Source organism: Dermacentor silvarum, chromosome 4, assembly GCF_013339745.2.
Source record: "Dermacentor silvarum isolate Dsil-2018 chromosome 4, BIME_Dsil_1.4, whole genome shotgun sequence".
Classification (NCBI taxonomy): domain Eukaryota; kingdom Metazoa; phylum Arthropoda; class Arachnida; order Ixodida; family Ixodidae; genus Dermacentor; species Dermacentor silvarum.
In genome coordinates, this window is record NC_051157.2 from 183,792,839 (window position 1) to 183,818,007 (window position 25,169).

At 45.9% G+C, this 25,169-nt stretch overlaps 2 protein-coding genes across 2 annotated transcripts in view; one reads left to right on the plus strand and one right to left on the minus strand.

Moving 5' to 3' along the window:
- Nucleotides 1-1,648: 1,648 nt before the first annotated feature.
- On the minus strand, nucleotides 1,649-19,057 carry LOC119449101 (14-3-3 protein homolog 2). Its single transcript, XM_049666642.1, has 6 exons — nucleotides 19,034-19,057; nucleotides 18,133-18,274; nucleotides 11,520-11,699; nucleotides 11,302-11,465; nucleotides 5,318-5,413; nucleotides 1,649-3,546 (listed from the first exon to the last, which is right to left on the minus strand). Exons 1-6 carry the CDS (start codon nucleotides 19,055-19,057, stop codon nucleotides 3,487-3,489), a joined length of 666 nt encoding a protein of 221 aa, XP_049522599.1. The 3' UTR covers nucleotides 1,649-3,486.
- Nucleotides 19,058-19,088: 31 nt separating this feature from the next.
- Nucleotides 19,089-25,169, plus strand: part of LOC119449102 (mRNA turnover protein 4 homolog) — a 69,343-nt gene continuing 63,262 nt past the window's right edge. Inside the window, exon 1 of the mRNA XM_037712290.1 lies at nucleotides 19,089-19,228. Within this exon, the coding sequence (XP_037568218.1) occupies nucleotides 19,089-19,228 (140 nt within the window). The remainder of the gene's footprint in view (nucleotides 19,229-25,169) is intronic.

Sequence of the window (25,169 nt, forward strand, 5' to 3'; positions counted from 1 at the left end):
GAACAGTAGCTAGTGAAACCGCACACCACGATATTTGCATACACTAGTAGAGGCTCGACATGAGAATACCAGGCTGCGGAGATTCGATCCCGTGGTCCGCAGGATTTTGTGCTTGACGGTACAGCGCGGTTGAGTGAAACTGCCCGAAGCTATTCCTGCACAAGCGTGTTAACAGCTGCCGGCGCCACCCACCACGGAGTAAACATTCGCACATGCCCTATAACAGCGGACCTCAATGCACAAGACCGCGAGTGTGTACTTAAGACGCAGGATCTCTTGCGAAAGGGTCGAGGGTGGCCACTGGGTCCGTGCAGTGTCGACCAGAAAGGTTAAAAACCATGGTGTGCTCGGCAAGCCCCCTCCTCTTGCACTCCACCCGTTTTCACAACAGCTGCCCACCCAGTTCGCACTTTTCACGGGCCTTCCCTAACACAAGCGACTAGCCGCAAAGTTGCGCACTCCCGTTATAAGGTGTTAGTACGCGCACGCAGCTACATGGAGCGCATACTTGTCTAATAGCTCTGGCTCTCGTACGGTTACTGGTCATTATGATCAAATGCAGTGTCATTGGCTGCAACATATGAACTTTTTCTCTCAAAACCCCCGCTAAACTTTTATGAGCAGTGGAACGCTTGCTTAATATCCTACAGAGGCCTCAGCAGGCAAGTACCGAGGTTACATGTTTCCACCCCCAATAACTGGCAAAACCTTTTATCACTCAAAGATGCACGGAAACAAACCGTCACAAAATGAGATCCCACATTGCTATAGTGTTGCAATCTAAGCCTGCAACTTCAATGCCAGTGGCAACATTTAGTAAAACTGCGCTGAACCACATCTAGAGGCAGTCCTTGCAGGGCCGCATCCTGCCCAACATGCTAAATAAAACCTGACCGCTTGGTTGTTGAACACTTTGACGCCATAAGCTGCAATAGTAAGCGGCCCTTTAGACACGATGTGTCTGTCCAGTGTGGGAAGGTCTGATACAATTTGCTTCGTTTGGCTGTGCAGCTAACTGAACGGTATTCGAGGGTAATGTTATGTGCTATGACACTTCTAAAAAAAAGGTAAGCCAACTTTCAGAAGTATAGGAAATGCTGTAGTTTGTGTATACTCCCAATCATTCCCACAGTGGATAGAACATTCCTAAACACGATCCTTCTACTACACAGGTCAGTGCAGCCAGCCGATGGATGTGAAAGGCTGGCAGTCAGATTTTACAAGTGTAAGGGCCAAAGTGCATTTGCAACCTGCCGGCTCAACGATACAGCAACAGGTGAAACACTAACGCCATGGGGAAAGCACTAATGGAGACCATCGCCGCCGCTGCTGCTGCGACTTGTCCACGCACCGGGCACTCTTACAGCTACAAGGGGCTGGTTCCACACTCGTTATCCATTGACGGCTACCAAACGCCCAGGCTTTTGACCCAACAGGGCAGATAACCAGAACTTCTGATGCCGCCGTGGACAACACATGCTCATCACTCTATAGTCATCTTCAGGGGGCAGCCACGCACCCGATGATGCAACCACCACAGGGGGAGTGGAACTGGCGTGTCACACGCTCTGCTTCACACAGCTAACACGGAACGCGCTTGCTTGTAGAAAGAAAAAAAAAAAATTGAATGAGAAACCACCACCGGGGATCGAAATCAAGGGCACACGTTTCTCTTCCATCATCAGTTCTCAGTACACTGTATGCGCAAACAGGAGGGCAAACAAAAGGAATCGGGTGACAGCTCCGGTAAATGACAATGTTCTTTTTTTAATATAACGATGCTGCTGCGAGGAGGGAGAAGGAAGGGGGCAAGGGAGGGCAAGGAGGACAGGAGAGAGACCGAGTTGTGGGAGAGCGTAGAGTCCAACATGTGAAAACAAGATGTCAACGAGAGTGACGCCTTCGAGGGGACATAAAAAAAAAAAAATAAGTGGTCAGCTACGGAAGATCATAAATACAGTAGTGGTCGCAGGCATTCGCTGGCCCCTCCCTTATATTCCACAGGGGAAGAAAAGAAAGAAGCGCTTCCTACGTTAGGCGGTGTAAAGAAGGCCGCCACGCATCGTTTTTTTCCTATTCTATGCAATCCCTCCCCCTGCCTTCTCAATCTTTATCGAACAAATAAAAAGCTCTGCGCATCACTAGAACGTCATCCTCCTAGGGAAAAAAAAATCTAACAAACAGTTGCAGGACAGGAAAAAAAAAAAAGCTGTACACGAACCTGAACACTTAAAAAATTATGTCCGAGACAAGGGTAGCGGCAGGAGAGAGAAAAAAAAGTGGTCGCTGCCGTCGCGTCGTCCAACAGGAGGCACAAATCTTCCTTGGAAATAAATGTTAAACCTAAGTTTCTCTTTATCTGAGTATAGACTGGCACGCGCACTGCCTCAGCCCAGTGTCATGTGTGGAAAAAGTCCAGCCCAGTAAACACTCCCTCCCCTCATTCAGGAAAACGAAGAAAATAACACATAAGTGAAAACAACGGAAGACGTGGGATTCTTGCTGTCGAAGCTCCCTCCAAGAACTGTCACAACAGAGGAAAGGAAGCAAGACGCTTCCTTTTTTTTGGCTACAGTGGATTGGACAAACCAAAACAGCAGTGAACAAATGAAACCCGAAGAAAGGGGTGGTTTTGTTGGGGCACATGCACTCAAGTAGCTTGGGCCACCTACCCCCCTCCCCCTACGAAAAACACCTAGGCACAACCGCAAGGGAACAAAAAACGCGCGGGTGGGGTTCTTGAACTCTGGGCGTACACAAATAGGAGGGTGGGAGAGCAACAACGGAACCAGCTATCCGACAAGACCCGAGCACCCCGGTTGATGGGGCATGGACACAAACCCCCCATTAGAAAGAAACTGCGCTTCTAGAAGGCCAAATTCCTTTCGAAACGGAAGGGGAGAAAAAAATGGGAGCACGAAACATTGGACCAACTTGCGTTCCTCCCCCTTCTGGACATTAAAAAAAAAATGCGCAAGGGGTGGCGGAGACTTAGGCGGCCGCGACACTACACACCACGGCTCAAGAAGTGACACCACACAACGTGACCGCCCGATAATGCTCGCTTTGTTTCGAGACCCTTTCCCCCTCAAGTGAGGTTTGGCAAGACGAGATATACAGAAAGGGGGGGGGGGGGGGTCGGAGGGTGTCCCTTCTTCCACACGGTGGACACGAAAACGAGACAACGAACGAAAAGAGTCAGGAGGAGGAGAGCAGAGGAGGGGAGGCCGTGAGGTGAGGAGGCGCAGCGGTGGCAAGGACCACGACGACCAGAGGCGGCGGCAGTAGGAAGAAAGGGAAGGCGGCGATGAGGAAGGGGAAGGAGAGGAAGAGGGCGGCGGCGGCAGCGGCGGCGACGTCGGCAGCAGCAGCATCAGCATCGCCATCGGCCAACTGCTGCGAGGGACGACGGTGTCGGCGTTGCTGCTGGGGCGGCCGCGGCGCGATGGGAATGCACGCGGAAGGGGCTCGGCGCACACACGAGGATCAATTGTCACCACCTTCCTGCTGCTCGTCTCCGTCCCCTTGGGTGTCTGACGTCCAGAGCTGCGCAGCACACAAAACACCACACGTCACGCTACGAGCCCGCACTCATCAGAATGCCACAGTGCAATTATGTGCACAAATACTAAAGACTGAATTGGCTTAAAAACAGCAGTGCACTGTTGCATTCCAAAAAGATTGCAGCAATTAAGTCTTCCACTGTATAATTTTGTACAAACCATCACTTGCATTTCTACCACAAGCCGTCGATTTCCACTAAGGACAAAGGCCTCTCCCAGCAATCCGCTACCTGTGACCCAACCTTATGCCTGCAAATTTTCGAACTGCATGAGACCAGTCTTCTGCAGATCTCGACTCCACTCTTGCAACCATACTTGCCAGTTCAGTTTCTCACTCATTGAAATGTGGCTTGGCACCACATTTCCATCATGCGAGGTGTTGTAGCGCAGAAGTAAGGGGGCCCTAGGACAAGCACTGCCTCAGTTTCCTTTATTTTCACACTACAACACTCAGATGGAGTAACAACTGGCCCAAACCCTCATTCTTTCCATTTCAACCAATGAGAAACCAACCGCAAACCTCGAAGTAGACACCTTCCCACAAATGACTGAAAAATATTTGCTATTCTGAGATGGAGATGCCAAAAGGAAATAGAAGTTTCAGGTCTATATCCGACATACTCAAAGTTATACATTTTCTCATTCAGGCCTAACGTACGTTTCTGCAGGGTGCTCTCAGTATTCCTTGAAGGGTTCAGCAGGATGTTCCCCTTGCCTAGACATTACAAGACTGACAGCAACGAGAACCTTTGTTGTACGCTGCAGCAGCAACATGACGAGTTGTCGGATACAAAAAATGTTTAACATTTATGCAAAGCATAAGGTTAACATTAATAACCTGAATTTGAAACTCGAGACAATTTTAGAATAGCGTTTGTCTTACGTAGGTTAAATGCAAGCACCTTTACAGGACATTACAGTGTGTCCCTTACGCTTTATTTGACGAATTGAAAGCATTATGAAACTTGTTTGCATATGTTGTATCCCCACCCCTTACGTAATACCCCTATTACGACATCTTTGAGGAAATAAAATGAAATGCCTCGTTTTTCTACTAAGCATCTAAAGACTGGAATGCCCTTCCTCATCAAGTCGCTGCTGTCACCTGCTCGTCACAATTTGTTCCAAGATGTAACAAAACTTCGTTTAACGAATGGGAACATGTTAACATAAGGAAAAACGTTAGAAGACAGGGTGCAGTCTGATGCCTCGTGCCAAGCATATAAGCCAAGACAACCAATTAGCAATCATTTTTGTTTCTATGCTGACGCATCTCAGTAGGCCTACAGATGCCAAAATCGTTTAACTACCTCAAAGCTAGAAGTTCTGCGCGATCAGTGATAGCGTAGCCGCAACAAGATTTCAGGCTTAACTAGAAACCACGGGTGCCGCAATGTTTAACAACGCTATTTCTTAGCGAACATTAGGATTACCTATGTTAAACTTAAATCAAGTAATGTACGCTACCATAGCATGCATTAACTGCATAACACGATAATGTACGGAACATGGAACAGCGAGAATAATGCTACTCTAAGGCTTTTAACTCGCGAACCTCATTCATGGACACTAGCTGCAGATGCAGCCCATTGCAACTAAGGTAAATCATCACCAGACTGCACTGAATCCAGTGGAGTGCTTAGCATACACTGTCCGTAGGCAATTTTAGTGAAATCTTTATACATGAAATGCAACAAGCCCAAGCTTTCCGCTTCTGCTGTTAGCTACACAGAGGAACCAAAGGGGGAACTCACCGTGAGGTTATCTCTGAGAAGCTGCATTATGAGCGTGCTATCCTTGTAGCTATCCTCATTTAACGTGTCCAACTCCGCGATGGCGTCGTCGAATGCCTGCAAAAGTGCAAGAACACTTCAGCGCGAGTCACATAGGGGCCTACATTGCACCTTGCAACTTATACAATGTTGACTGGCCAACCTAAAACCCCCTTGTACTCCAAAAAATGTCCTTGTAACCAAATTATGCTGAGAAAAAGGCTGCAAGTTTCCACACTGCACACCACGCAACATTACTACCCTAAAAAATCATAGCGCACTTCAATAAAACCCCAAGGTTAGGCATGTGCATCCGCTAGGCAGAAAATCTGGTTCGCACTAACACAGGAACAAGGTTAGGGTAAAGCAACTGGAGAAAGGGCAAGAAGGCACACCGTGTATTCCCGATTTCATACCCCGGAGCACGGTGTAAAATATGTACTCTTTAGGTGAGGAGACTCGCCAGACTCGATCAACCAGATAAAGTAGCACAGGCGTGCGCCGATCGGCCCGGTGATGGCAGCGGATACCTATCGGCAGTACGACGCAACTTCAACACAGAAAGCTTTTTATTGGTTTAATTTCCGGTTGTTATAGCAACCAGTGGTTCGCGGGAAATCCGAAATCATTTAGTGATGCACGAAAGTAGGTCACCGGGGAGAGGGCATGCGTGCGTGCCTTGTCGGCGCACGCTCTCGCCTGCGTTCTAACTAAAGTTGCATCGTTCTGCTGTCACCGCCCCGATAGATGCGCGCCCTTGCTACTTCATCTGGTCGATTGCGTCTAGCAAGCAAGCGGAGAAGTGTCCCCACCTAAACAGTATATATATCTTACACCGTGCCACGGAGTCTCTCGTCCACACTTCACACAGGATGAGTGACATAAATTAAAAACATTTGAGAGTTTTACACATGCTGCATGAATCTTGTGCTCTCATTTTACAAATGACACGTCCACATGTCGAAATTGAGATTCTTGGGTTTTACATGCCAGAACTCCAATCTGATTACAAGGCACATGGTAGTGGGGGAATTTAGATTAATTTTGACCACCTGGGATTCTTTAATGCGCACCAAAATGCACGGTACATGGACGATTTTGCATTTCCCCCCCATCAAAATGCAGCAGCTTTCCACACTAGATATATACACCTGCACAACGGCAAAATTTGAAATGCTAGCTTCCTCGCGCTAGAGCATATATACACTTGCACAATGTCATGGGTCGGCGCAACAGCATGGAGCCAAGTGAACAGATCCCTGCCATGTCAACCAACCGGCTTAATTCAGTCTTGACCACCAGTTATATGAACAGACCACCGTACGTTTTCTACGATACAGTGGTTGGTAGCATAAACTGACTGTCTTAAATTTACATTTCGTGACAAGCGAGAACCATTGTCAAACCTGTAGCGCGAACCCGAGCTGTGGTATGTGGCAAGTTTAACTCCGAGCCCGGGACTAGCTGCCACTGCACAACATGCGAAGCTGCTCAACAGCATCATGTGCTTTGCAATCTGGACACCGGGAATGGCAGCCAGGCTTTTTGGGCGAATCGTTGCAATGAGAAATAAGTTATCAAAACGATGCATTTCGCAAGGGTCGGTGCTTGTGTTTGACGCACTGTTGGTAAGCTAAGCTAGTTAGGCCGGGCAGCACCTTCGGCACTGGATTACTGAAGCAACAGCAGCTTGCGGCGGTGAGCCACTTGTGTTCTTGACCCGAAAATTCACTTGCGTGTTGAGCAGCATGCCGCCGCGGGATGCTTGCTGCTGTTCTTCAAAGGAACATTAAAGAACCGATATTAGGTCAGCATGGACTTAAAATACCATTCCAGAAACCTCACAGTGCTTGCTTTGCACCAAGAGATTCTGATGGGTCCACATTCACCTAGCACAATTTAAATAACCTGCCCCCAAGCGAGCAGTGGCGACGTCGCATACGCCATCACCACCCTTCCCTGTTGTCACCGAGTAAAACGGCACCCGACAGAACGGCACTACAATCTTTTTTTGCAAAACGCAAACATGCAGACATGGGCCAGGACAGAGCGTTCGATTCATTGATGCACCTGCCGATGTCAGACAACCCGTGACATTACATAGACGTGGAATTCGCTGCTACTTGCAGTTTGTGCAAGTTTTGCAATCCAGCAAAAGCAGTGCAGCACTACACGACAACAAAGCTACAAAAACGCTGAAGTGCGGGACAACGCAGAGTTGAGCAAAAAATGAAACCCTTCGATCGCCTGGGGCATAAACCACTTGTAGTTTAGGTGCCAAAACCACAATCTCATTATGAGGCATGCTGTAGTGCAGGATTATTCTGACCACCAGAGTTTCTTTTAATGTGCACCGAATGCATGGCACATGGGTGTTTTTTCTCCACGTCATTATTAAGGGTAATGCCAAGGACTTAAAAATCAAATAAAACTGAATATGTAGCATTTTCTTCACTCTTATAATGTAATGATCTTTTTATTACGAGTGGTTGAGTACTACTAGTGACCGTATTATTATGTGGAGTGCCTACTGCACCAGGCTAGTATTTTTATTCGCTTGGGTTGCCACATGGCATGCAGTCAGTATGAAACTAAATATGGGAATGTGGGCCCGTTTGATAAGAGATACTGCAACAGTGACTTATGAAATGTGTCGTCCATAATCCATCATTCATAGTCTGGCTAGTACTTGAGTGTCCCAGGCGAGACTGAAATGCCCTGCATTTGCCTCAATTTCTTGATTACTCAAGCTTTGTTTGCAATGACATGAATGCCTTAGACGCTCTCGAACATTAATCTATCACATTAGGTTGACTTAATATTTGCCTTTAGTGTCCCTTTAAAAAAAAAGCATTTTCACATATTCTACGAGAGGCCAGAAATAGTTTTGTGCACTGCACCGCTGCATGCATACATCACCGGAGTAAATTACATTGTATTTACACCATCTAGACAGCATTCGGCCAAACATTTGTTGATTGTACTTGACAAGTCCACTACAGCTGGGTCCTTTAGGGTATGTTGCATTGATAATACAGGCAGACCAAACCAAATGATAAGGATCGCCTGTTATATCCAAATGTTATATGCGGATCCATTCCAACAGGCATGGACTGTAGATACTGAATTGAATACTTTCCAATACAAATGCAAATTAAATTAGTTTTAATATTTCTATGCCACAAACATGCTTTTCCAGTACTTCGAGACAAAAAAGGGGCAATGCACGACAGCTCCCATTTACTGTTGAAACAAGTGTTAGCGTTCAAAGTAACTGCATTGGAAGGATTATGTGTATGAACAGCGGCCACATTCTTTGTCAATAACTTCACTCAGCGTGCGATGATACAGTAGACGTCCGTCAATTCGACTCCAGCTAATTCGATCGTGACCGAAGGTCCCGGCCAGCACCTATGCATTTCTATGGGCCCAAACTTCTGTTATTTCGATCCTAAATTTGGCCTTTGCAAGACCACTTGAACTCCACCAGTCAGCAAGCATGCACATGACCCCCTTTAGTAGGCAGACTGTCTAGGGGGAGCTTAGGAAACAGTGAATGCATTAAGCACGTCATCTCCCGTCGAAAATGACCAGTTTTGAACTGCCCTAGGACGATTTTCAAGCAATAACCGTAGCTCACAATGTCCAATTACGATATATACCCGATTCTAACAGCTGCCTTTTCTTTCCACTGAAAGAAAACTAGGCGAAAAATTGCCAGCGTGGTGCAATCAGATATGAAAACAAAACTGCCTTCGCAAGGTTTGTATTGCTTTACACTGCTTAACACGGATACATTGCAGCAAAGCTGACTTTAAAAACCAGTCTCCACTGTTAGCATTAGATCCTTGCCCATTTTTCTTTGTTAATTTCTATGTTAATTTTCTACTTTGGACACAGAAGGTGGGCGCAGGTTTGATTTGGGGGCGTGTTAGAATCCGGCAAATATAGCAAAATGAAGCTGCTGTGTGTTCCGGTGTTTTATACTGTTCAAGTCAACATGCCAGATAATTTGATCAATTTTGTCGGTCCAGTCGGGGTCGAATTAACAGAAGTCAACTGCATAGTGGAACGAAACTGCAGTGAGGCTTCACACTGGATGTCATTAATGCACAGCAAAATATCCGACAGCAATTACTGGAGATTACAGACCCATACAATGAAAACACCGGGAATACTCTGCTCATTGTAAACATGACCTACAATTAAAGCACAGCTAAATATTTAGAAGATGTAAAGTACATTGCATATTCCTTTGCCAACAAGTGGCAGTGACTAAACACAAAGCATGCAGATCAATAATCTGTTCAAAACCATGTCGCCAGCACACATGCCAGACGTTAACGCTGATACTGATCACCTACCAATGAAACTAACAATGACCACAGACATGCAGACGTGCAATTTTAAATGAAATGAACTTAACGAAAACTATTCTCTTAGAAAAGCGAATTAGCTAAATGTGCAAAAATTTCCGCTAAATGAACAAACAATAGGCTTTGTATGCATTAATGTGCTCAGCAGACAAAACCTTTGAGTAAGTTTGATTCTGAGAGTACACCCCACTTCGCTGCGATTTTATTGTAATAAATGCAAATAGTGATGCATACACATACATAGGCAATATCTATTGCATGCTATGTCAGTTGCCTCGATTTTGACCCTTGACCCTATTGAACCACCAAAAGAGAACTACAACATACTTTGCACTTTCATAATGATGCTTGACGCTGGAATGCCAATAAAAGTGCACTATCAGCGTACAATGACTGGCCACCTCAAATGTTGCAGTAACTTCACAACTTTTGTTGCTTCTTTGTTACTACACGTTTAACCCAAGTGTATATATGTATTGGCAACTACTGGTGTGTGGGTTCTGTGCTTGCTTTCCCCAGCTATGACTTGCACTATTTTTGGGGGGGAGGGGGGGAAATCTTGCTTGTGTATGGAACTATATGCTGATACTTGTATCTAATCTGCTTACTTGCTTTAGCAGCAAACAATGGCATATAGATGGTATTCTATGCATTTTTGCAGCTGAATTTACTGGTTACATAATTATGTTATAGAGATGCAAAATATGGGTGCCTAGAGGCTGTGTGGCAGCTTGCAGTGAGGAGCGGAATAATTACATTTATGCGACTATTCAGCCTTGCATATCCCTATAGCTGGATAAAACAATCATGGCTACAGTAGCTCAAAAATTAGCTGAACTCAGTTGTGCTTTTAATGCTGTATTCATATGGATGCAGATTCTGTGACAAATGTAATTGTATATACTTATTTGGTTAAAATCACGAAACCTCTTACTTTGTGTGAGCCTTGACACAAAATGATAAAACCCTATGTCTGGCTTTCTTCAAATGCCACAAGATTGCCAGTCCAAGCTAAACACGGCCAAACCTTTTTTTTTTTTTTTTTGCCATGCCTTTCACTGCCAATGCTGCACTGCATGTTCCATGTAGCAATTGATTAAGCAAAAAAAAAAATAAATATACATACGATGCAAACTGAAAGTTCCCAAATGTTACCACCAGTGCTTTAAATGTCTTGCTTACACCCAAACTAACAAGAAAAAGTGCCATCACTAGCATTGTGCAACCTCCCTTATAGATACCGACAATTCTGGAACCTGAAGGGCACCATACAACAGGGTGTGCTCAGTACAGTTCAAGCAAATTTTAGCGTGTAAGTGTCTACAGGCATGATAAGCAAGAGGGGAACATGGCATATATCCTGCCAGCTTCTACTGCCGTTGACAATCGCACATTTAGAAGCTAACCATCCCACAGCAGTTTCAATGTTGCTCATGCTGTTAGTAGACAGGTTGCAACATCTGGTGGGGTCAGTCACGAGACAACAAGCCTCGCCCTAGCGGCCCAGGCAGGCAGTGGCGGCAGCGTTCAAGGCACCCAAAGGCATGGCAGAAAAAAAAAAAAAAAAGTGGCCTCTAAGCCGTGTGTTACCTGCTTGGCCAAGTGGCAGGCCCGGTCAGGGGCAGTGAGAATTTCGTAATAGAACACAGAAAAGTTGAGGGCCAGGCCGAGTCGAATCGGATGTGTAGGCTGCATTTTGCCCTTGGAGATGTCGAAGGCCTCCTGGTAGGCCTTCTGAGACTCCTCTACCACACCTAGTTACAGGAGGGGGAACAAGGAAGAGAAGAAGAGAAACTTAAGAGATGGGCCAGAAATGTGGGTTACCTGCTTGGCCAGCTGGCACGCCTTGTCGGGGGAGTTCAGTATTTCGTAGTAGAACACAGAGAAGTTTAGGGCAAGCCCCAACCGGATGGGATGCGTGGGCTGCATTTTGCTCTTGCTGATATCAAAGGCCTCCTGGTAAGCCTTCTGAGACTCCTCGACCACACCTATGGCAATACACACACACACGATCCAGTCACCACACAAGCCGATGCCAACTAACAACTGCCCATGGCAGTCACCATAAAGCATGCCCCTTGCAAGTGTAGACAGGCCCTGTGGAGCAAAGAGGATGCATTCAAGCTGTGCAAAGTAGCTGCACAGAAGGGCACAGAATGAATTCAAAGCCGCAAGTTTAGCTCGTGGTGCAAGAATAAGCTATTGGAATAGTGTCAGACATGCCTCGCAGACCTAGTTATTACACTTGCAAAGGGCATTCTAACAGTACACTTCAGAGCACGAAGAACACTAGTCGTAAAACACTCGATGTGGCAATTGCAATGCATTCCCAATGACCAGTTACAAGTCCACAGCCACTTGCAGGCATCCCCCACCCTAGTATGGAACATGTGCGTGTTTTAGAACATAATGTGCTGCACAAGTGCCACCAATGTCAGAATGTCTGAGCCGGACAGATTCACCACTAAGAAAGATTAACAATTCAAAGTACTGTCAGCAGGCTTATCCATGCACAAGGTAAAATAGTATGCAGTCCACCTCTTCCCTTTGCTCTGCCCGCACACTTTGAAGGCACCTCACCGCCAAAACAGCTTGTGCTCAACAGCCACTTGTGCCATTCTCAAAGCATCAGTTCTAATGACACACGGACTCATGAAAGTAAGAGCTCGAAGTTTTTGGCTCAAACTATTGTGCAAAACCTATTCAGTCCTGTTATACCATTGCGAGCAGTATATCTGTATCGTCACAACTGTCAAAAGAGTCACCAAGAAAATGGCAACTATAATGGATGAAGAATTACACTGGTACCACAGTAGCCAGCACACCGGCACAATCTGTGCCTGGGCCCCTGCAACTCATTGCCAGCAATGTAGAACATCTTCATCCCCACCCAGATTGCGACATGCCAGTTTTTAAAACTAACAAGAATTGCAAAACTTTATAAGAAATCTTGTGCTACCACATCAATGCAAATTTAATCATTATGTGCCACGCTTGGACTGAAACAAGTGTGGGCCACACCTAATTGTATTGGATTCAAATATGCTGGGCAGCATAGTAAGCTGAAACCATCGTGGCAATCCATTTTGTTCCCCATTGCTTTATTAATATTTTGGCATTAGCTCAGACATTGTTTAAATGATGAGAGTTTTACGTGACAAAACCACAATCTGATTATGAGGCACACTGTAGTGGGGACTCCGGAATTTGAAACAGCTGGGGTTCTTTAATGTGCACCTATATCTAGGTACACGAGCGTTTTCGCAAATGCGGCTGCCATGGCCGGGATTTGACCCTGCGACCTCGTCCTTAGCAGCCCAACACCACAGCCACTAAGCAACCACGGTGGGTTCAGATATTGTTGCCCCCAACATCACAATATGAAACTATAAGGCAAATAATTACAAAACACATCAAATTTAATTGAGTTGTAAAACCGCTTCAAAAAACTAGCTTGCCAACAAAAATAAAAAGCACCCTGATTTTGCCCCAAAACTTAGAAAATGCAGGACACGCTACTGGGCATGTGAGCTGTAATCTAGGAATATGTGTGGAGTGTCCCACTTTAAATGCGAGCTTCACAGATGACACACGTCGCATGGGCCTGTATGTTATCTAACAGGCATTAAATTTACTTCTGTTGTACAAAGGTACTGCACAGCAAATGATTAAGCTAAGTGCTACATGCAAATGACCCATTTCATTGCAGAATGCCGATGAGGCATAAGCATTTCTGCACTTGTTTGGCAGAAAAGCCAGTGAATGGAACCTTCACACAAAGGCAAGCTGCTGCATTTTAAGGAACCAAGCCACTGCAATGGCCGATATCAAACTTGTGCAGGAACTGCATTTAAAAGTTGGGAGGTGGAATCATTTTTTCCAGATGGGTCACACGTCACAATGCACTGGCACAATGAAGGTGGCACAGTACTAGTCTGTTCCTGTATGATGTACTGAACAGCGGAACCTGGGTTTGAACAAAATTATCCCAGCCTTTTCTTCACAACTAAGAAGGCCTAACAACAGGGAACTAAACTAATCCTGCTGGTAACTATAGCCGAGTTAGCTGCACAACCTCCAAACTAGGCAACACACAGCTTAAAGGTCCATTTTAAGGTCCAGCTAGGTGTGGCAATCCAAAAGTACTTGTAGAAAAAAACTTTTGCACCAGGCCATCCAACAAGCGCAATGCAAGTACAGTGTTGGAAACGCTTCAGGCACACAACTGCTGCCGCAAATGAACCAGCTACTGATTGCCAAGCAACGAAGTCTACCCCTCTCACCCTCGGACCCGATACACGTGCTACCTGGCACATGGAATGAAGGAAACAACTTGGAAGACGTGTGCAATCCTCTTCGTTGTTTACGACTTTGCGGCACACATCTGCCAAAGAGGTTGCACCACCTAGCGCTGCATCATTAAAAATGCCAGAGGCAAAAGGCCAACAAAAACGTTCGAGATAAGCCAAAGCGCCCAATGCGAGCATGCTGTGCATTTCAATGAGGAGAATGCCGCAACATTCTGCAGGTTGGAAATTGGCACTTGCAGCATCGGAGCACCCTGTGTACAACTTCGCAAATTTAGGCGCTTAACAGTCTGCGCTCTGTTTAATACATAGCAGGCAATGCTATTAAGGCCCTAAAGAGATTTCTCTCGCTTTCAACTGCAAGCGAGAAGTGCTTCAGATATGAAAGAAAAAGCACAGGTATGTCTCATGTAAGTCTGTAACGTAACTCATACTTGCGAGTCGCAAAATATGACGCGCTTATTACACAAAATGTGTGGCAGATATGTACCCTTTTACTACTGGACAAGCGAAGTGTTCTTGCGACCAAGACAGTGTGCACACTGGCAGCATAGAGATGAGCAAATAGTATGCCATTTCACAAATCCTCACATCCACAAGTAGTAGTTCCAACATATGAAGTAATTCATTAAAAATTATCGCATGTCCTGTCGCACTGTGAAATGAATGCACAGAGCGAGAATTCTATGACCGCACTACTTCCGCGGCGTTGCCTGGTATGTATTTAACGGAGTACAGTTATTGTAACTGTGAACACCAGCAGTCTTGTAGTGCTGGTGATGCCTATGAAGGAACTAACGTGCTACTCCAACTGAAACATCACAAGGAGCCACTCCAGGGCAACGTACAACAAAAAATATGAGGAGCAGCAACTTTTTCACATAATGATTGCTCACGAAGGGCTTAAATCTTAACATAATGGAATTACAGTGGCTAGTGAAAAAGGACTGCATTTGTCAACGAGACTACCACAGTGTGCCAGTGTATAAATGCCAATGAGTTTAAACATTTGGATCAGGGAGCTATTTAAAAGAGATTTCAGAGATACTTCCCAAAAGATTTAGTTAATCAGCATAGGAGGCATCCAGCAAGAAGCACATGGAAGAGTGTAAACGAACGGCAAAACAGTCTGGGAGGAAGTGTGTAACAGACAAACAGAAGAGTTCAAAAGGGCCCTGAAGCACCTTTCCGAGACCTGAGAAACATTCAATAGATTGTCATGCCTTCCAACGAATACAAACCCAGAAGCAATTTTTCAGACACCTATACGAGCATAAATTGTGAGAGTGCTACTACTTTCATTATTCCCTCTCGTCTGTTGTCCTCAGCAGGTGCAGAGCAGAAGATAGCTCGTCTTCCTTCTTGCGGCATGCTTATGGTAACCTTTTGAGATGCACCTCCTAACAGCTTCCCATTTTTCTAACTGAAGTCTAATGTGTGCAGGTGAACGAGTAATTCCTAGTTAAAAAAGATGGACAATGAATGGTGCTTAGGGGCTCCACCTGACAGCTTTAAAAATGGCAAGAAGCTATTTGCTTGAAAAGAGCAGAAGCTGTCTTTATGCACATAAGGCTTAAGAAGCACCAACTGGGCATACAGAAAAAAGTGCGTGTGCACGCACACACACATACACACAGAGGCACTTCTATATGTATATGCATGTATGACCCTTTTTCTCCATGTCCAGTTTGTGCTTCTTTAGTCCTTATGAAATACAAACCTGCCAAAACTAGAGTGCACTAGAATGGGGGATTGGGTCCAGCAGACGCCTTGCAAGCGCCGAGGGTGAAGCAAGAAACGAAATTGTGGCAGCGCTGCCGTCTTACTCTGAAGCTCCGGCTGTTTCGGCAGCGCCCATTGGCTAAGGAGAGCTCACGGGCTGAGTAGCTGTCGTCTGCTCAACGCACCGTCGTTGCGTCGTTGGCATTCTTTCCGCCGCTCTTTTTCCGTTTTATTTACAATAGATCGGTGGGGAATAATATCAGTGTTGCCGCCACCGAGTATCTAAACTAGATGCAGCAGAGTGAAACGCCTGTCAAAGCTCCCAAGCAGCTGCGGTAGGGTCTCCGACCCGACAAGCGTTCAGCCAGTGCACGGGGCCGCTCATTCAGGAGAACGCGACGACGGTGGCGCCACCAACTTTTCAATAAAAAAAAAAAAAAAAGCCTCAGCGGGGAGCCTGCGTTGGACCCACTCCCCCCAATCTAGTACACACTACCAAAACTGCCACCCTAGTGAATCTTTGTTAGCACCACACACACACACACACACACACACACACACACACACACACACACACACACACACACACACACACACACCATGTACAGTAGCAACAGAACTTGGCTGAAATGCTTGCAGCTCTGTCACCAAGCTAGAGGGGTGGTTCAGGGTCTTGTTTAAACAATACAGGTTGTGGCGCATGGTTGCCAGGCTGCAAGCCTGTAGCCTCTCTGGTGCAGCATCATCTGGCTCCAATGTCCCACTAATTGACGTTGGCATACTGTTTCCAAGATGATACTTTTTGTGTCATGCTGTACGAGTATTAAACCACTGATGCACTACAGTGAACCTTGCTGCCTCAGCTCTTTCTGCACTGGGGCTACTCAACATAGTGCTCCCCAATGTTGCTGACTTTTGGAAGAAACCAACAAATCTGCTCAAAATGGCTTTCCCATTGAATGTTTACAGTTGTCTTTTACGTGTTCCACCAGAATGATGAGCTAATGTAACACCTCAAATGAAAGTACGCACATGCCCTGTCATGCTGCTAAAAGGGCGGGGGTTGGAGGAGGCATTCTTCTAACATGACTCGTACCCACATAACTGTTTTAACTCTAGTTTTGTCAACCTTAACCCTTTTAACAAGTGCCATTCCCAGAACACAAGAAGCCAGCTAATCAGTGCTGTCCAAGGCCACAGACACTGGAATAGTATTCCTGGTGAAATAATGACTATCAAATGATGCTTTTAACGACAATCTGCATATCATTGGTAGCACTGCCCGAATACTTTTTCCATTACTGTACGTTATATTTACCTGGCTATTTTTGGCTTTTCTTTGTCTTATTAACAGCGCCTATATTATTGTGTGCTCTGCAATTGTTATTTGCTTCTGACATGTGCACTGCACACCCCTTATTAAATGCCCTTTAATGAACTTGTAAGATACAATAGTCAAGTAAACAGAGTCCTACAGTCAAAAACTGACTGCCCCTCAGAACACACACCCGGATTGAACAGATTGAATAAAAAAAAAAAAATTGATCCTAAAGAACTTTATGGCCTCACTGACATTTGCCACAAGACACCTGCTGCTACAGATGTGTGCAGAAACCAATACAAACAGACCAGAACATTGTACACTTTTACCACCTCTGAATTTAATACCAATATTCCTAGCCAGAAGTTATTTGACTAAAACTTACTGCCTATCTCGAACCCCCCCCAAGAGTGTCCAAATCTAGATCAATGGTTGGCAAAACTCAATGCACAGTCACCTTTTAAAAACCTGCAATTCTTATATGCAGAGAACCACAAAATTGCATTTAAGGCTAGAAGACTAATTGTTGCCACAATTCTGGAGAAAAATGTGCTTCTGAACCACTAATGAAAAATGACAATGTCATTTACAGCCAAAAAAGACAAAGCTTGCGCAAATTTAGGCACAGTTTATCAATCCGTGCAGGCTGAAGAGTCATATGGTGCACGCCGACACTAGCACCAAATTCCTCTCTAGTAGTCACTGCATGAAACTGCAATGGCTGCTCTTTTTAGGGCCGCACACCCAGTAGTAGGGACGACTAAGCCCTGTATTCACAAATGGGCCTCACCTCTATGCTTTTCCGAGACTCCAAATGAAATGCAACGCTACCATCCAACTGAAGCGCGTTTCAACAATGCTTACGTTCTACAATGAAATAAGTTGCTTGAGAAACACCTCAATTACAGCATACTTGAGCAGATGCCACAAGCGCCAGGTTACAAAAACTCGCTTGGGAAATGCCATGGAGAGTCTCCAAGGCACCGTAACCACTTCAGTCTAGAAGTGGTGATGTCATTGCACTTTCTTGAAGTGTCGAGTGGAAGCACAATACTGAGGAGGGGTACTCACTGTTCCTCTGCTCGCCGGTGGCAACCTCTGCCAAGTACCTGTAGTAGTCGCCCTTCATTTTCAGGTAGAACACTTTGCTCTCGGCATTACTTGCCTTGGGGATCAGATACTTGTCTAGCAGACCCTGCAACAGGACAAATACCTGTGATCAATACTGCACCCAATGTACACTGGAAGCGCACACGTTAACTACAGACTGACATGCAGCACAAGGACATTGAAGGTCTTCCCAAGATGAAGTTATATAACCAGTGTACTTTATTTCTGTGTGCAGTGCTTATGTCATGGTCAACTTTTTTTTTCTTCTGTTGTGTACCATGGAATGATTAATGTCAATTTATGTCTTAATTCTGTTTCCATGCAATTACATTTTGCACATTTGTCAACGGGTGTGAATTTATCCTTTTGCCATGTGAGGTACTGTTGAATGGGTCTGAGATGTAAAGCCAATCCCTGTCGAAGTGACAGAGGGTGAGAACACCATCAGAGTGCCTAACAGCAGTCTTTGCTCTCGCTCCATTGTACATGAAAAACTATTCAAGGGTGCAAAATCGTGCAACAAGCCATCTTAGGAATTAGCATTGCTTCAAAAGCTCACATTAATTAGAGCCACTGCAGCTCTACTTCCAGTCTGACTTCTCTACAGTCTCGTCTCCTTCTCGCTACACAGGCTCGATTTTTCCAACTTCCATGCTTCTTGTGCCAATGTGTAACAGCGACTGAAAGTTGGGGATGTGGTTGAGGGAACACAGATTGATGTTATTTTAGGACAAATTTCATGTTAATTGAGCATAGCTGTAGTGATGGCTCAAGCAAGACACCTGTTATGGCGCTCAGCGCTTCGCCTTACGAGCAGCATTTGGCAGTTAGGCTGAATGAGCAAGTGATTTCCTTTAATCACCTGTGCTAGAAAGGAAATGGTCATAGGCACAACGGAACTGCGAGTTGCAAGTTTCATGACAGCCAATGCACCAGCTGACAGTACCATAGTGCAGGAGAATGTGATGCAGATCAGGGAAGCCCACTCTGAAAAGGCAGCCAGCTTATCCAACACAAAGCGCAAGTTGGCTGCCCCCAATTACCAGCAAATTCGCTTGTGTGCTTAGATGGCACAATGAAAAACACTGAGCATGGTTGCCACAGGTTCCCCACTGACAATTTGCACCTCCACACATTACCACACTTAATGCATGATCAACACGAAGAGCCACCATACTTGTGCGCAAGGCAAACTTCATCAACATGCCCTCTGGCTCCTGCAAGATTGAATGGGGCAAACTGTCTTATACACGTTTTTTCAGACCCCTGTATGGTATGGTCAACACAGCCATTTTTCGGCATTGCGCACTTGTACGAAGGTCTTGCTCCTTGAAACTACAAAAATTATTTTGAATGCCAATGCACTTCAAATGTAATCCCTTCTATTAGTGCGCAAAAAATGAAGCTCGCTTCTCATGCATCACATGTGCGTCAGTTGCAAGGCCACAAGCACAGAATAATGTCTGGACAGCAATGCGTCATTCCAAAGATCACCTACTAAGCACCAGCAATCTTGCTTTCTTTATTTGTTCCAATGCGAAAATCGAACAATGGTGGGGGCTAAGAAAAGCTGCCATGAGGCAGCTGGAGGTGTCCTTAGCCCGCTAGTTCCAGTGCTGAGAAGTACCTCACAGTGGCTAGGCCAGCCGCTGGGCTTATTTTTGAAAAAAGAGTAGACTTTTGTAAACTAAAAACGACATCTTGGAATCTCCTCCAAGGACTGAGCATGTCCTCAGGTACGATTCAACGCGAGAGATCAACATGGAGCTCTGAATGCTGCTAAGTGGCCACCGAGCCTGGTTTCACGAATACCAGTGGCAAAAGTCACATAGCACATGCCACTCTTGAAACACACTGTCCTCAAGATCAGAGCAGCATAAGTTCGAGCACACTGCCGCGTTCTCCCAGTCCATTAAACGCAATGGAGGGGGGGTTAGGGTTGTCACAGTAGCCATCATTAGCAGGAGCTGGGCAATCAAACCACGCCTCGTTACAGAGGCCTGCACGCAAGGGAGAGCGCCCTAGCCGAAACTGCGTCCTCCTCCCCCACACGCGGTGAGAGAGCAGACCGTCGGCAAAGCCAGAGCTCAAAGCGTGCCCCTCACGGAGGCCACTAAAGGTTGGCCCGCCAAGGTGGTACGAGGGGGCAACAGAAAAAGAACCGAGGGAAACCCGATGAATGCCAGCGTGAACGAAGAAAACAAGCAGAAAAGAAGCGCGAAGGCGGAAAGAAGGAAAACGCGGCAGGGTCGCGACCGCAAGGTGAGAGCCCCAGCGGCAGCAGCTGCAGTGGTGCAAGGGGGAGGAGGGTGGGAAGCCCCGGGGCCCGGCGAGAAATCGATAAGGCCCGGGACCCTCGACCGGCGGCGCTCGCCGGGATCGAGCGCCCGGCCCCAAGGTTTCTTCATTCCAGCCGACGGCACCCGAGATGGGAGAGGAGGGATTCCCTCACCCTCTCTCAGCTCTCAAGGAAATGAGCCCCGGGTTGGCGCGCGCGCACTGTTCGCGGCTCCGACGCTTCCTAGTCGAGCGGCGCCTCGCTCGGGAGACCGTCGCACGGTTCTACCGCAGCGCGGTCCACGCCCGAATCGCGCGGGCGCCGGTGCACGTTAGCTCTCGCCGGAAACGCTCGTCGCGAGTCGAACCCCGACGCGGCGGCACCCACGGCAAAACAACCAACTTCCGAGTCACGCACGAGGTAGGCAGTGCCGGCGCGACTCGGTGGTAGGCGTAGCAAGAGCGCTGGCCTGGGCGAACACGCGACCGCTCCTTCAATTTTTCCGGGAGTCGCAAGGACAAAACAAACAAACCATACTGGACGGCAGATTGGGGAAAAAAAAAAAAAAAAAGCTACTTGCAAGACGGGGCCGCTCAGCGAACCAGACAGCCGCCGCCTGCGGTGAAGGCGAGCAAGCCGGCCAGGCGACCTTCCCCAAGGTCGCTACGAAGTTGGCGCGCTAAGCTCACTGGCGTACGGAACCTCGTTAGCGACGCATTGGTGGTAGCCGATCTGGATCAGCCGACGCACCTTTCGCGACGCGTTGTCAATGAACGGGGAAAAAGTTCGTGCATCAAGATTTCCCACCGCGAAGGGCTAAGCGCGCAAGTAGAGGGCACGAGGCTGAATTGCCATTAGGTTCAACGCTATCATCCGCCGCTCCTCCGCGAACTCGCCGTGTGCAACGTTTAACTCCGATGCACTCACCAGCGTTCACAAGCCACTGAGTTCCGTACAAAAATGTACTACACGTAAATGTGACGCTAGGGGGGAGGTGCACGATCCAGCCAGAATAAGGAGTGGTTTTTGCATGAATTTACCTAAACCTATGGTTTTATTTTGGCTTCAAACGGCTTTGGCGCAGAAACAATACTTCAAGGAACTGAAATATATGACCGCTTGAATGTTTAAACGTAAGGACAGGCGAATCAACAGCGGTTGGCATGGGACAGACGAAGTGATCCGGGGCGCAGTAGTACACCGTGTGGTTTGTTCCATGGTTTTCCATGTTTAGTACTCGGGAGAGAATAGATACTCTTTGAAAGAAAAACCTCGTCTTCCATGTGAAAGGCTGTTGCCACCTTAGCTTCACCTACGCCACGTTACCCTGCTTTAGCATCATCTTCCTCTCACATAGAGCCCTTAACCTTTTTCTTAGATTGCACAACCATCGCGATCCGCCCCCATTTTTCGTCGTCAAGTGAAGCCACACTCCGAGTTCAGGTTTAAGGCTGTTTCACATGGTGCGATTTTGCACTGCGATTTTCGCAGCTGCGATTTTCGCAGATGCGAAATTCGCAACGGCCATTTCACATGGTTCGATGTCAACAATGCGATTATGCGACGCCCAGGGTTGCTTGCTGCCAGATTTTGTCGCACACGCTGCATAAATTCGTTTAATGTAATGAAAAAGACGTGCGCGTTATAATATAATTGACCTCTCTTTATTAGGACCAAATAATACGTGCGTTTTGTAATTTAAAAGCGCTCCAAAGTTTAGTTTGTTTTGGAGTGCGCAACAGCGGTTTGTGAAGCTCAATTGTTCTGTGGCTCAATACGAGGAGAAATGGCGGACGTAAACAGCTGTTCGCAGGTGGTCGTTCAGCGTTGTGTGCTGTCTCTGTGTGTGTTTTATGCCTGTGTCGTTCTACCTGCGGTTAAACAAATTACAAGAGGACCTATCAACAAGCCCTTATAGCTGTTGTCATCGCATATGCAGTATTCGGGATTCGGCGGAGTCGTCATGTCAACGCAGAGACCCTCGCGCTACCCGTGATTAACGTCAGCTTCTGAAAAACGGATGTGTGTATTGCTCGTGATTGCGCATTAGTGGTTCCTGCTCCTAGCAATATTCTTGCACCAAACTTAGCAGCAAGCACCAACCCAAAAGCTCACGTCTGCCCCTGAACAAAGCCGCAAAAGATCTGTGTGTAATTACTGAACGTGCAATGGAATTTGTGTTGTGAACGTTTATCTTAGCGCCAGCCTGGCTCGTCCGTCTCGGCGCCTGTGCTGTAATTATTCATACAAGTGCTCTCTGAATAATTGGAAAGGCGTAAAAGCCGACACCACATTTTTTTTTTTTTTTTTGGAGCTGCAGTCACTTGTGTACGTAGTATCGTATCATTCTGGCAGACATGGGCGTCGTCTATTTTCTCGCCCTGTTTCTTGCGCTGTTAGTGTGCTGTGAATCTGTATCAAGAAGCTTAAGTTAATATGCTGCAGTACGTAGCGCAGCCGCGTAGCCACACGGCTAACATTAAAATACCTTGTTAGGAGTACGTTTGTTTGTTTAATAACAAAATCGAACGCTAAAATTTTGTATTCATGGTGGCAAGTGTAAGGTAAGAAGCAATCGAAACTATCCGCTAATGGCATGCGTGTGCTTCTACCTGCTTCAGCACGTTATCCTTAAAGTGAGGCTGAATACCCCTGATAACCAAAAACATATGCAACTGGAGCAGGTGCTATGATTCCTCTCCTGGAAATGAAAGCCAGCATCCCAGTCTGTTAAGCTAGTCATGTACTTAACCTATATTAGACCAATGTTAGAGTATGCTAACTGGAGCCATTTAAAACTGGGTTATTTCACCAAAATAAGAAAGTGCAAGGAAAGTTTCAAGGTACAGTCTAATCTGGTATTCCCGAACCTATTGTATTAGCAAAACTTTATGCCTCCCTGAATTGCCTGCATTAACCCAATGCTGAAAACAGGGGAAGCTGATTCCCTTTCTTGCTGTTGAAAAGCTGCTAGAATCTCAATAACAGACCACTTATGTTCTGAGAGAAAGTGAGGGGCACTGACAATATCTCTAATCTTTTGTATGAGCCTTCACCTTGAACGAAAATGGAATAAAAATATTTACCTTTGCAAGCCTCAGAATCCAAACATTCTCAAAATTTTGAGGATCCACATTAAATTTTTGAGATACAGACAATAAAAAGGGTGCCTAAGTACAAGTGCACACTGAACACACTTGAGTGGTTGAGTGGCCAGCTGCGAATGCAAAAGCGTCCATAGCTGCTACCTCGAGGTAACTGCTAGGTTGCACGTGTTTCTCCTATAGCCCATGTACCTGGCAAGGGGAATGGTTATACGTAGTCCTGTGCTTTTTCTTTTTTTTTCAATAGGTGGTGGCTAGCTGATTCCATCTGTTTATGTATTTATCATTTGTGTGCATCTTATGTGCATGTGTTTGTGTCATGTTCTGATTGTTATACGTGCAGTGATGCAAGCATCTTTTTTTTTAATATATTGCACTACAGTCATTTATTAAACCTTGTGTTGAAATGTACAAAATGTGGCCACCCAGTAATGGTTAGGACAGACAGCAGGATTGGCAAAAAATATGATGCAGATCCAATGCACTTGCTTGAATCGACATGAGGCGAAGCTTTCACGCAACGGTGAGTTAAACTCTAGAAAACTAACTGCAGTGTTTACAGTTGTCCTTATTTCACCCGATGCAACACGTACTCATAGACAATGTTTGCTTGTGCACCGCACAGGTCACATAATGTAATGTATACATAGCACGGTGAACTCACTCAAACGTCGTCTCACTAAGACTTCGAACTAACCGTGAGTCTGAGTTCGTTTCAGCCTGACTGAGTAGAATTTTGGTGAATACGAGTAAGAGCAAGCTCAGTTGAGTAAACTTTTAGTGAATATTGTCATGTGGTAGTCGGGGAAAGCTGATCCAAGTATAATTTTAGTGAATATGAGTCAAAGCAAGCTCGGCAAGTAGATTTTAGGTGAATATGACTCAGTGCAAGCTCACCGGAGTAGAATTTTGATGAATATAAGTCGGAGCAAGCTTGGCTAAGTAGATATTTGGTGAATATGACTCGGTGCAAGCTTGCCAGAGTAGAATCTTTGTGAATATTAGTCAGATCAAGCTCGGCCAAGTACAATTTTGGTGAATATGAGTCAGAGCAAGCTCGGATAAGTAGAATTTTGGTGAATATGACTGAGCAAGCTCGATTGAGTAATGATGGGATATGGTTATACGAGTTTATGCGGTAATACATGTAAGTGCAGACTCATTAGCAACATTGCCTCCATCTTGATGGGCTATACCTACGCCTCGTGATGAGTCTGCATACTTTATGAGCTGTGGACATGCAAGACCCACCCACACTTGAAAAGATACTATCATTCATACGAAGGAATGCAACCGGCTGACTTCACTGCACAATCTTGATCTGCTTTTGTTTAATGAGTTATCTACTGCTTATAAAAACAAGGTGTTCGCCTGCTTTTCGCATTATTGCATGTGTTTTACAGGAAGTAGAGACAGAGAAGCAAGAAAAGGCAAGGATGTTTATGGCTATGTAGTTTCTTAGAGTACTGCAATATGTTACAACCAGCATAAACAAAAGTAATTCGATGCACTGAAGTAAGCGAAATGTGCAATTACCTTTTAATGTGAGGGTTAATGCAGATGCAGTAAGGATACAAAGTCTGCAACACACTGAAGGTTTATTGGTTTTTTTATTC